Genomic DNA, 13,438 nt, shown 5'->3' on the forward strand with positions numbered 1-13,438 from the left:
TGCTGTGTTGTGGTTCACACTCCATACCCATAGTCTCTCTCTGGGTGTGGATGGCTCCCTCCATCACAAGACCATTGGAACTGAATTGCCTCCCAGTTGAAAAAAAAACCACGTCCGTCAGAATTGATCATCGTATAATCTTGCTGTTGCCGTGTCCAACAATCTCCTGGCTCTGTGCACTTCACTTACTGTTACATTCCTGTGTTCTACTGGAATATTTGTGTCCATAATGCACCTTGGGTGGAGCTGTGGACAGATCCAGCTATTTTGGAGAGAATATGGAACTATGCCCAAAGGGCTATCAAACTGTGCATACCCTTTGATCCAGCAGTTTCTCTCCGGGGTCTGTATCCCAAAGAGATCATAAAAAAGGAAAAGGACCCACATGTGCAAAAATGTTTGTGGCCCTTTGTGTAGTGGCCCGATACTGGAAACTGAGTGGATGCCCCTCAACTGGAGAATGGCTGAATAAATTGTGGTATATGAATATTATAGAATATTATTGTTTTGTAAGAAATGACCAACAGGATGATTTCAGAGAGGCCTGGAGAGACTTACAGGAACTGATGCTGAATAAAATGAGCAGAACCAGGAGATCATTATATACTTCAACAACAAAATTATATGATGATGAATTCTGGTGGCTCTTTTCATCTGGCAGGTATTCCATTTCCAATGATCTTGTGATGGAGAGAGCCATCTACACCCAGAGAGAGGACTGTGGGGACTGAGTGTGGATCACTTAGATCCTTTTCAGGAAAGGGAGTTCTTAGAAAGTAATTTCAAGGTGGGGAGAGCACCGGCAGCTAGGGGGATCAGAAAGTGTCATCCAGGAGATGGTACTTTAAAGGTATCTTTTAAGTAATGGAAGTAAGGAGGGAGGGCATTTCAGGCGTGGGGGACATTTATCCAGAGATACCGAGGCAGGAGGTGGACGTCAGCCCGGCAGAGCAGCTTGTAGGCGGCTTTGGCTGGAAGGGGGAATGTGTGAGTCGGGGGTGGGGAAGGGACTGGACTTGGGATTTCATCGGTAGAGGGGTATCCCAGTGAGGAGACTCTTCCCAGTGCAGATCAGCATCTTCTCGATGACTTATTGTCTTAGAAACTTGCCCGTTGCCCGAGCGTTTATATATCTTGACTCTAGGCTGTAGAGGCTTCTGTTTTCTCTGTCCACTGCACTATCCTGCCTCCCATGTGAGTGGAACCAGTGTGAAATCAGCCGGGGAAGATTAGGTTGCAGCCAGATGAATATCAGAGGAATTTCTTGTTTATCCTGGAGGAAGAGGGAGCCTGGAAAGCTTCACAAGACTGGGAATGGATAAAGAAACAAATCCCCAAGTATTTAGTAAGCACTTTCCACATGCAGAGCACTGTGCTGGGAAGTGGGATTACAAATGGAGAAGTCAGAGGTCCTTGCCCTTGGAGAGCACACATTCTGTCGGGGAGACAGCAGCTGTGTGTACGGTTTCAGCCGATGGGGACCTTGGGATGCAGGGACAGCAGATGGCGGGCGTCGCTTCCCTAGGGCCATTTTCACAGACAGAAGTGTGTAGTTCCCATGGTGAGTTGGAGAGCGCCGAGGATTTGGGCAACAAGAACCTTCTTTTCTGGGTCTTCAGGAGCTGTGACTGGTATTCAGTGGATGAATGTCTAGCTCCATCCCCTGGATGATGGATGGGGGCACCAGGCTGCCATTCCCAAGGCTCTTGGGCTCAGGGGGCACTGGGCTGCCATTCCCAAGGTTCTTGGGCTCAGGAGATTCTCATTAGGCTCTAAGGTGGCGGTTTGACCGTGGCACATGCTGCCTCCTGTCTGTGCTCCCAGGGCATCTGGCTGCTTAAGCTGTGCTGGCTCTGGGTGGCAGTTGGTTCCCCCTTCTCCACAGGAGCTGCTTCCCCAATAATGGCTGTTAGAGTTGGGCTGGAAGCAGGATTGGTGTGTTTTGTCTTGGTTTTGGATGGGCAGGTAGGCCCTGGTATTCCTCAAATTTTGTCCTGAGCTATCACCACCAGGGAGTGATGTGGTCAGACCTGTGCCTTAGGGATAGCACTTGGGTAGTCTTCCCACCCACCTGGTGGAACAACCTCCTACATGAGGACTGCGTTAGTTGGAATTTTCTGCCAGGGTCTTTGTTGTAAGGGTTCCAAAGCCTGTTTGGGGCGCCATGTTCTTCCCTGGGGCTCAAGGGCAAGATGACCTTACTCACTAGGAGTGGCCCTCAGTCCTTAGGGGATGATAGTTTGCCTCGGGTAGTTGCCTTGGGAAGAAGATGAGTTAGAATAAATTAAGCATTGGATTGGGATAACACAGGGCCTCTAAGAACCACAGCTCTTTATCTAATAACAGATTCTTAGAAACAAAAGGGACTTTGATGGCCACCAAGCCCAGCCCCCTACCTGAAAAAAAAGTTGAAGTTTTATTAATATCTTTTCCACATCATAGTCATTTCTTTTTTCTTTTCTTACTTTCTTCCTCTCTCCTTCTGTCCTTCCCTCCCTCCCTCCCCTCTTTTATTCCTACTCCTTCCCTTTCTTCCTGCCTTCTTCCCTCCTTCCCTCTTTCCCTCCTTTTCTCTCTCCTTCCCTCCCTCCCTCTCTCTCTATCCTTCCCAGGGGTAACTTGTCTAAGCTTACACAGACAAGGGTATGCCCCATTCAGGATTTGAACTCAGGCATTCTTGATGCTCTGTCCATGGTACCACAGTGCTGCTCACAAATGTTCTTCCCTCTGCAGTCAATCAATACCCACTTCTTAAGTCTTCCTTTAAGCTCATTTTTGCTGTTTCTTATGTGCCCTTAGGGTGCATCCCATCCGGGGACCTCAGCCCATTTGACTGTTTCCCAGAGCATTTCCTGGGTCCCAAGAGCCTGGTGGGCAGCATTGCCTGACGCTTTGTTCTGGGGCTCTGGGGGCAGTGCAAAGCTCTTTGGGAGGGGGTTGGCCGGGCAGCTGCAGCCACAAGCCTATGGTATGGGAGCCATTGTTTCCTAATCCCATTCCTGCCTACTCTTGTGAGGCTTCAGCCTCCCACGTGTATTTGGCTGAGGTGGGAGCCGGGAGTTTCAAGGTCAGCAGTTCCAGGACAATTTCTACTTGGTTTCCTGGAAAAGGCACGAAGATTATTCTGGGATATGAGGGTATTGAGCCCCCTGGGAAGGATTCCTGATTGGGGATTTTTAAAGCTCTATTTCCCCGGCGACCAGGGTTCCTTCAAGATTCAGCTAATACTGGGGTATTCCTAAAGATGGTATATTAGAAAGGGCACAGGATTGGGGTCAAAAGGCCTGGACCTGAGTTCGAATCTGTACAAATCCACTCAATCTCTTTGGGTGTTCATTTCCTCATCTGTGAAATGAAGGGACTGTGCCATTCTCAGCTCTGGAAAGGACTTAAAAAGTTATCTCATCCCCCCTTCCACTCATTCCTTCCATCTCCTCATCGTCCAGCCTTGGCTGAATGTTTAACGACTGGCTCTCTGAGAGGACACACTTCCCAGTGGAATCTGTGCTATTAATATTTTTTTCTCCATCACTTTCTTGAGTCTAGATAATTAACAAAATAATGAATCAAATTGTGATTTGTAAAGCACTTTATGTCTCATTTGATCCTTATAATGACTCTGGGAGGTAATTGGCTCCATTTTACAAAAAAGGAAACTGAGGCTAAGGGAGATTATATAAATTATTCAGGGTCGCATAGGTAGTAAGTAGCTGAATCTGAATTTGAACTCAGGTCCCAAACCAGAGCGCTATCCAGTGTGCTACCCGGCTGGTTCTGCACTGTGAACCTGTCCTCCTTGGTGGGCATTTATTCAGTGCTGTTTTGTCAGGCATTGTGCCAAGTGCTGGGGATTCAAATAGGAGCAAACAAGACAAACATTTGTTCTCGAGGAGCTTCTGTTCCAATGGGGGAAACAACCTGGAAAAGGCTGTGGACTCCAGATACATTGAGCAACTGGAAGGTGGGGGGGGCACGGTGGGGGAAGTGTGGGGGGGAAACACAAAGGGGAGGAGCAGGTCCATACCCTTGATTGGAACCCAACTACCTGGGCCTCTCAGACACAAGATTCTACCTCCACCATCCTTCTCCTAGTCAGCAGAGCCGGGAGCTTCCTTGCCCTGGCGTGTAAATCGATAATACTTTCTCTGCTGCAGAGAAAAATCTCCCTTGATGGTTTCTGGAGTGACATCTTGGGCATTTATTTTACAAAAAGGCTACAGTTCCCTCAGGCAGAGGCAGGGGAGGGAAATCCATGGGAGGCTTCAAGAAGCTTCTCTCAGGCCTATTGGAGAGCCTGAATGATTGCTCTGAACGGAAACTGGAAGGAGGGGCCTGGGTCTCTTCTGGGGTCTTGGGCTCCATGGGCAAAGCACAGTCGAGGGGGCTTCAATGTCTTCAAGTAGAAACTCCTGCCTTCCTTTCTCTCTCCCTCCTTCTCTTCCCTTCCCTTCTCTTAGCCCTTTTCTCCCTTCCACTTCCCTCCCTCCCTCCTTTCCTTCCTTCCTTCCTCCCTCCCTCCCTCCCTTCCTTTCTCCCTTTCTTCCTTCTTTCCTCCCTCCCTCTTTTCCTCCCTCCTTCCTTTCCTTCCTCCCTCCCTTCCTTTCTCCCTTTTTTCCTTCCTCCCTCCCTCCCTCCCTCCTTCCTTCCCTCCCTCCTTTCTTTCTTTTCCTTCCTCCCTTCCTCTCTCCCTCCCTCCCTCCCTTCCTTCCCTCCTTACTTTCCTTCCTTCCTTCATTTGGGAGGTGTGTGAGATAGATCACCGAGGGGACATGACATTTTGTAAATTATCACGTCCTAGACAAACGTCTGCCCTTTGGCCCCCGGCCCCCAGGAGAACGTCAGGCTTACAGTGGGTGCGAGCCCCCCATTTCTCAGAGAAGGGCACTGAGCCCCGGTGATGTTCAGTGGCCTCCCCCCCCCTCCCCAGTGCAGGTGGGAGTTGCAACACCGGGATGTCCAGGAGCCGGAAGGACAAGCTGCGCTTCTCCGGCTTGGAGCAGGATCGCGCCTCCAGCCGGGGCGCCCCTCGAGCCTGCACAGGACCCCGCCGCGGCCCGGGCCCGCTAACGCTCCCCCCTCTCCCCAGGTCGGAGCTGCTGGATGGGAGCGCCCCCGCAGACCGGATGAAGCCGCCGCGGGCACCATGTCATCATGTGTCACTAGGCAGCCCGCCCCGGCCCCTTCGGAGCGGCCCGCGGCCCGGGATGAGCCCCCAAAGCCCTGTGAGGCCCTGCACGGGCTCTCGTCGCTGAGCCTCCACCTGGGCAGCATGGAGTCCTTCATCGTGGTGACGGAGTGCGAGCCCGGCGGGGCCCAGGGCCAGGCCCGGCCGGAGGAGCAGATGGAGCAGGGCGGGCCGCAGGAGGACGCTCTCCGGGCCCCCGCGGCCCCCGGGCCCCAGGCCCGGCCCCTCCTCTCTGGCCGCAAGCTGTCCCTGCAGGAGCGCTCGCAGGCCGCCCCCTCCCCGGGCGGCAGCGGGGGCGTCAACGGCCGCTTCATCTACCCCTCTCTCCCCTACTCTCCCGTCAGCTCCCCCCAGTCCTCCCCGCGGCTGCCCCGCAGGCCCACCGTGGAGTCCCGGCACGTCTCCATCACCGGGATGCAGGTAAGCGGCCCCTGCTCTTTCCCGTCACGGTGGGGGAGGGGGCGCAGGGAGCTTCCTTAGAAGCTGCCTTAGAGTAGTAGACCTCTCTTCCCATTTTGCGGATGAGGAAACTGAGGCGGAGGAGATGATTGACGGCTCAGAATCACACCACTAGTAAGTGCCTCAGGTAAGATTTGAAGCCAGGGCCTAAAGTCCTGAGAACTTCCCGCTTTTCCTCCCTCAACTCGCCTCATTCTCACGACCCTTCCTTTCCTCCCGCTCTGAGTATGGGGCTTAGACTGACAACGGGGGATGAACTCCTGCTCTCAGACTCCATAGCGATGTTGTCTATTATGCTGATATTATTTATCTATTATGTTGTAATTAATTGTGATCCATAAGGGATTAAACTCTGCCGAAGGTACAGCAATAGCCAGAGGCTGAGAGAGACCGGACTCGGGCCCTGCCCCGGGGAGTTTCCAGGCTGCCGGAAAGGAGATTCCTCCCGGGCAAAGATCATTTTGTGCTTTGTTTTTGGAGTCTAGCACCTAGCACGACATGCGGTCTGGCACACAGAAGGTGCTTAATAAATGCTCATTAGAAGGGCTTAGGTAAAACACCAGTACAGATTGCACTTTGTGGTGTGCTTTAGCTCCCTAATGCACTAATCATGGGCTGCCTAATAAAGCTGTGTCAGAGCTGAAGGAGAAAGGGGTTCTTTACCAGAACAACCAAGGAAGGCCTCCTGGAGGAGGCTGCCTTTCAAGTTATGTCAGTTCTGAAGGAGAAAGGTATTATTTGCTAGAACAATCAAAGAAGGTTTCCTGGAGGAAGTTGCCTTTCAAGTTATGTCAGATCTGAAGGGGAAAGATGTTCTTTACTGGAACAATCAAGGAAAACTTCCCGGAGGAGGCTGCCTTTCAAGTTAAGTCAGATCTGAAGGAGAAAGCTGTTGTTCACTAGAACAGTCAAGGAAAGCTTCCTGGAGGAGGTTGCCTATGAGATGGACTTTATGGGATAACCGGCATTTCAGGTGGCAAGGGTGAGAAAGAAGGGAGGGCATCCCAGGTGTAAGGAAGAGCCTGAAACAGAGTTCCAAGAACACAGCAAATGTTCACAGAACGGTGGAGTTATACGCATGAAAGGCAGTTATCTAAGATGAGCCTGGGCGAGTGAGGTGCTCCTAGGTTATGAAGAAAAGGGGAATGGGAGCCATGGAAAATTCTTGAGCACAGGAGTGAGAGGGTCAGATCTACTTGGAAGAACCATTCTTTGTAAAGGATGGATTGGAGGAGGGGGAGTGAAGAGTCTAGACTGTGGTGATCCAGGGACTACACTGTGTTCCTAGATGGGAAAAGAAAGAGACGAGGTTCCAGGAGTTGTAGATCTGGAAGACTTCCCTAAAGGGGATACCACCAGGTCAGAAGGGGAAGTCAGGAGGCAGGGAAAGTTTGAAAAAGAAAAGGGGAAGTACTCCCATTGGTGCGTATTGCATTTGAAGTGCCGGAGAGAAAACCAGATAATTAGAGATAATTTAGTCCCAACCTATTTTGCAGATGAAGAAACCATGTTCAGAGAGGTCAATTTTTTGTTTGAGATCCCATAGGTGAGAAGTGTCAAGCCCCAGTTCTCTGACTCCAAATCCATGTTTTTTTTCCCATAAGCCCCCAATGCTCCGCATGGAGGGGGCAGATGATTGCATCTCCTGTTTAATGAATTTCTCCTCCACTGTCTCCCTCCCCTACCCAGCCTGAACTTCCTGAGCATATTTCCTTGAAGGCTAAACTTGAGGGCTTCCGGTTTCCTGCCAGAACCTTTCCTGGGACAGGCCGCAGTCCCCCAGAATTAGGTCAGGCAATCCTGGGGCCCTTTCTTGGGGATGGTCTTTTCCGGATGGAGATAAAAGAGACTCATGGAAGGGAAGGAGTGAGCACCAAAGACAAAAGCTGAGCGAGCAGGATGGGTCTCCTCACTCTTCAGTCCCCCCTTCTTTTCACCCATAGCTCTGAGTTAAGCCCCCTCCCTCAAGACCAGTTCTCACATCGGGGCTCCTGGTTCAAATCCCCATGTCTGAGGCTTTGGGGGCAAACCATTTACACTGCATAGCCTTGTTTCCATATCTCTGAGATGAAATTTTAGAGATGAAATCCCCTCCCAAAATAAAATGACAGATGTGGAAACTGAGGCAAACAGGGTAAAGTGACTTAAATCTTCTGGATTCCAGGCTTGGTGCTCCATCCACTATGGCGCCATCCAGCTGTCAGGATCCCTTGACCTGGTTTAAATTTTGGTTCTGCCTCTCAATACTCTTTATGATTTTAGCCACTTAATTTCTTAAGCGTCATTTTTCTCACCTCTAATAGGAAGGGATGGAAGGTTTCTCCAGGTCCTGTTCTAGATTTCCAGTCCTAATTAACGCCTCCCTCAGATTCCTCATCAGGCAGAGACTCCCCGGTGCATTATCTGAGCACCTGCCTGGCCCGCTTCCACATTGCTCATTTACCGTCTTGCTACGACGTGAGCTGAAACTTCAGGGTTTTTTCAGTCTGTATTTCCCTTACATTCTTTCTCATGGTAACCGATAGTTGGCAATTCTACATTATTAGAGAACAGCGCTATGTGCCCGGCACCGTGCTAAACATTTTACCGATATCTCCTTTGATTCTCACCACAACCCCAGGAAGTAGGAGTTGTTATTGTCCCCATCATACAGATGAGAAAACTGAGGAAGGAAAAAGTTAAGTAACATGCTTGGATCACATAGCCAGGACCAACACTCTGTGCTCTATGGGATCCCATAATTGCCTCTCTTTTTTTATATTCTTTGACACTTACCTAGTGGCAATGGCTTTTATTCTTATATATTTGTTAGTTGGCCATATATCCTAGACATCGGACCCTTGTCATCAATATTTGATACAAAGTTTTCCCCTAGTCTACTACTTGCTACTAATTCCAGTGGTATTAATTTTGTTTATCCAAAAGGTTTCAATTTCATATAATCAGAATTATCCATTTTATCTTATAATTAATTGCTTCTAGCCCTTGTTTGGTGATTAATAATTATAAAACTAGTGATAATTATAAAATTAGTTCTAACTAATAATAATAGCAATGATAGTAATAGCATTTTAAATTTAGGGCCTGTTCCTTCCTTGCTTTGGATCTCATTTGCCTCCTTCTGGAAAAGATCATCCCCAGGGAAGGGTCGGGATTTTGCTTTGCTTAATTCTGGAGAGCTATAACCTATCCCAGAAAAGGTTCCAACAGGAAACTGCAGAGCTGAGCCATGGAATCCCAGCGTTCATTGAAAGCCCCCAAGTTTAGCCTTCAAGGAAACACACCCAGGAAATTCAGGCCAGGTTGGAGGGAGGCAGGCAGAAGATGAATTCGTTAAGTTCTTTACATATGTTATCTTATTTTATTCACACAAAAACTATGAGGGAGGTGCAACTATTATCCTCATTTTAAAGATCAGGAAACTGAGGCAGACAGGCTAAGGGGCTTGCTCAGGCCCACAGCTGGTAACCCAAGGCCACCTTGCGGCATTACTTATCCCTGGGGCTTTGGTTTGGTTGCCAGGGGGCTAGAAACGAAATGAGGGTTGGAGGTGGGAATACCCAGCCGAACATTTCAGAATCTGCCCCCAGAAGGGAGTGATTACCACAAGAACAGGAGGAAATAGACAGGCTGAGTGCAAAAGCCCCAGCTTCCCTAATTATGAGTTTGGGAGGAAGTCACTGCAATTTCACCTGGGGTGGGAGAGCCATGTGGTTGAAAACCCAGGGGAGGAGGCAGCTCTAGACAGCCTGGGAGCCCTGCCTGGATCACATGGCCTGAAAAAACCCAGGAGGATTCTGGGGAGGCCCCACAGCCACTCCCCATCTTCAGGTATACAGTAGCAAAGGACTCGGGGTAGTTCCTTTGAAGAGAATGGAACTTCCCCTGGCTCTTGCACATTCGGGAGCAAGGTGTTTGGAGTGAGGGTAGGGGCAATACCTTACCAAGTGGGGGAAGCCAAGATTTCAGTTACAGGGGGGCCCTAACCTGACTCTGCAGCCATTGATAGAAGTCACATTATGTCTGGTCCTCTGAAGGAGAACCCCTTTTCAATTTAACTTTTATTTATTTTATTTTAATTTCTTATAACTTTTCATTTTTCTTTTCTTTTTTAAAAAGCTTTTTATTTTCAAAACACATGTATTGATAGTTTTCAGTATTCACCCTTGCAGATCCAGGATCTGTCTCTATCCATCAGACCATACCTCCTTTTATAATCTAAGATCTTTTGTTTTTATGATGCAATTTTGTTGTGTAGTCATTTTCAGTTTTGTCCAGCTCTTTGTGATCTCATTTGGGATTTCCTTGCCGTTTCCAGGTCATAGTGCTCTCTTAGCTGGGCCAGAGCTTGGAGATGTGGTCCCTTAGGGCCCCCATCTCTTTGTTGGGTCAATTTCACCTTCTATGGCTCTTGAGTCAATGAATAGAGATCACTAGTATTGGAGTCAGGGAGACCCGAGTTCCAATTCTGCCTCTGTGACCATGGACAAGTAATTTAAACTGTTTGCCTCAGTTTTCTGAACTGTAAAATTGAGATAATATTACCTTCCTTACCAGGCTGAGATAGTATTTGTAAAGTGCTTTGTAACCCTTATAACATTATTATACAACATTATATATAATAATATATAGTACATACAATAATTATATATGATAATATATTATGTTCTATAATATACAATATAATGCGTTATATTTTATATAATATATGTTATATAACAATAGAATATAATAAATAAAATATAACATTATATTTAATATAAATAATAAATATATACTATGTACATAATTGTAATTACATATGTATATAATATATATAAAATAATATATGCATATAACATAAATATATAATAGGTTTCCTATTATATATTTATATTATATATATTACATGATGCTTTATAATAGATAATATATAATACATTATATGTTATATAATTAGACATATTATATAACATGTAATATAATATACATAACATCATCTTAATATTAGCTATTGTTGTTGTTATTATTACTGTTTTGTTTTCAACCTTGCAAAGGGATCTGGCAGGAGAAGGGCAGTAACAGTTTTTTTCTCTCTAATGGGCCATGAATTGCTTCCTGGTGCTCGCCGGACTTTCCTCTTCAGGGCATCAGAGTGCAGAGTCTAGGAGGCCTTGGAGCCCACTTCCTACCGTCTGGGCCTAGCCAGAAATGCCTTTTAGGTGTTTTTTAAAAACTTCCATTTTTTCCCCACAGTTTATAATTATTTTCTCTTCCTCCTTCCCTCCTACCCTTTCATAGGGAAGCTTCTGACATTTTCTCCCTTGTCTTCCTCTCTCCCCTACAGGATTGTGTACAGCTTAATCAGTATACGCTGAAAGATGAGATTGGGAAGGTAAATAAAAAGAGGGGCCTGTTGGGTCTGGGCTGATGCTTCTCAGATACTGGAGGGGGCTGTGGGAGGAGGAGGGAAAGGAGAGATGGGTCAGGGGGAGGTTCCCCTAGAGGAGGGGAGGATTCCGTTGTTCGGTGCTGTTGCTTTTGACGGGTTTCTTTGTTTTCTTTTGATTTTTTAAAGAAAATTAAAATTATTTCTGTAAGAAAAAATTCTATTCATCCAGTAAGTGGTAAAGACATTGTGGTCATGGAAGCTTTGAGCCAGAATGAATCTTAGGAGCGTCTAATCCCGTCTGGACTTGGGTCAGATCTTCCCTAAAGTGAGCCAGACAAATAGTTTTTCAGCCTTTGCTTGAATATCCCATTGAGATCACCTGGATGGGGAAACTGAGGTCCAGGAAGGGAGGCTTAAGATCACAGGAGTTGGCAAGAGGCAAAGAAAAAAAATCTGTTTCACACCTGCTGACTGGGGAACATGCTGGGGGATGTGGGAGGAGTGGAGGAGAGTATGGTTGGTTCGGGTCAGCCCAGTCCTACTATTGCAGAGAGGATTTGGTGCACAACAGAGCATAGATTTAGAGTTGGAAAGGATTTTAGAGATCATTGAGGTCATTCCTTTCATTTTACAAATGAGGAAACCGAGGCACAGGGGTTAAATGACTTTCCTGAAGTAACCCAGCTAATAAATGTCTTCAGTAGAACTTGAACTCAGGCCTTTCCACTCCCCCAGCTTGATTTCCCTGCTATACCCTCCTGGTGGCTGGAGCATCATGTCCCCCTAAGAAGGACAGGCCATTATTTCACACCGTGTGAAATAATGGCCTGTCCTTCTTAGGCTTGTCTTTAGTGAGAAATACAAAGTATGTGTGTGGCTTCATGCTTTGTGCTGAAGAAATAAATGATGTGGAAAAGACCCAGAGAAAATAATGATAATCTTGGGCTGGGCCCCGGCCTGGAAGTGCTGGGGGAGCCAAGGAAGGCTGGGCTCGGTCCTGCGCTGGGTGGGAGCTGGAGAGGTGACCCTGTAGGGACAGCAGCTGTGACTGCTCCAAGTCTATGGGTGGGACTGTGGCAGGCTACTACGGGGAGCTCTGGGGGAATACTCCTGACCCCTGCCCAGGGCATGATGGGAGGGAGTGGAGGATCATGGACGTGTTCTCCTTCATGCAGGGTTCCTATGGAGTGGTCAAGCTGGCTTACAACGAAGACGACAATACTTACTATGTGAGTATCCGGCTTCCTGCCCCGGGGGAGCTTTTCTGCACCTGCACAGATTCCTCGCTCCTGGCTCTGGTTAAATCTTTCCAACTCACTCATTTTACAGATGGGGAGGCTGAGGCACAGGGAAGTGAAGAGGGATCATTAATTTAGAAAGGGCAAAGGCTCAAGAAGCTATCTCATCTACCCTCCCCAGTCTACAGATGAGAAAACTGAGACCCAGAGGGAAGAAATGACATGATCATACCATAGTTTCGGCACTTGAGTCCATCTCGTCCACCCTCCCCAATTTACAGATTAGGAAACTGAGGCCCACAGAAGTGTCTCTATAGATTCAGAGCAGGAAGGGTCCCCAGAGGCCATGGAGGCGAACCTTTCCTTTTACAGATGGGGAAACTGAGGCCCTGAGTGGGGGGTAGGGATGAAGACACTTGCCCCAAGTCCACAGAGAGTAATAAGCGAGTATCCGAGCCAGGTTTGTATTTGGGTCCCAGCACTCTTTTCTACAGTGAGAGGGACAGAGTCTTGGGTTTGCTGCTCACTGCTGTGTGGCTGAGCCAGTCACTCAATGACTTTGGCCCTCTGTAAAATGGAGAGTTTGAACTACTCCTAAGAGTAAGAGTAGTGACAAAAGCTGGCATTTGTATAGTACTTTGGGGTTTGCTACATGGCTCACACACATTATCTCGTGTATCCTCCCAACAACTCTGAGAGAGAAATACGATTGTTCTCATTTTACAAATGAAGCAACTGAGGCTGAGTGACAAAGGCAAACAACCGGTAAAGTTCTTAGGATTTGAACTTAATTCTTCCTGCCTTCAAGTCTAACACGATACTCAGTGCTATTCAGTGGCCTAGAAGCACCAGAGGACCCTCCCGAGGAACCCTTTAGTGCTAAAGTGATGATATAATGATAACAATAATAATAGCATTTATGGGACATTTTAAGGTTTACAAAATTCTCTACATGTGTGATGTCATATGATCCTAGGAGCCTAGAATATGATCCTCTGATGGGGAAACTGAGGCAAGAGCTCACCAAACTCGCACAATGAGTTGTTGGCAGAGTTCCTCCTCTTTCAGTACATTTTCCAGTTTTCTTGCCCAAACCGGTGCCTTGGGCCCTTTCTCTGATTGGAAGCCCTGGCTCCCTACCAGGCTGGGAGGATCCGATGGGGAGTTACTGTGTTGTTCTGCACT

General features: G+C 47.7%; 1 protein-coding gene across 5 annotated transcripts in view; it reads left to right on the plus strand.

Moving 5' to 3' along the window:
• The window catches only part of CAMKK2 (calcium/calmodulin dependent protein kinase kinase 2), a 67,392-nt gene that overhangs the window by 22,733 nt on the left and 31,221 nt on the right, over positions 1 to 13,438 (plus strand). For all 5 annotated transcript variants that reach the window (XM_031948550.1, XM_031948553.1, XM_031948552.1 and 2 more), the window contains exons 2-4: positions 5,087 to 5,605; positions 10,971 to 11,018; positions 12,191 to 12,244. In XM_031948550.1, coding sequence (XP_031804410.1) covers positions 5,144 to 5,605; positions 10,971 to 11,018; positions 12,191 to 12,244 — 564 coding nt within the window. In that variant the 5' untranslated portion in view covers positions 5,087 to 5,143. The remainder of the gene's footprint in view (positions 1 to 5,086; positions 5,606 to 10,970; positions 11,019 to 12,190; positions 12,245 to 13,438) is intronic.

This window comes from Sarcophilus harrisii, chromosome 1 (genome assembly GCF_902635505.1).
Source record: "Sarcophilus harrisii chromosome 1, mSarHar1.11, whole genome shotgun sequence".
Taxonomy (NCBI): domain Eukaryota; kingdom Metazoa; phylum Chordata; class Mammalia; order Dasyuromorphia; family Dasyuridae; genus Sarcophilus; species Sarcophilus harrisii.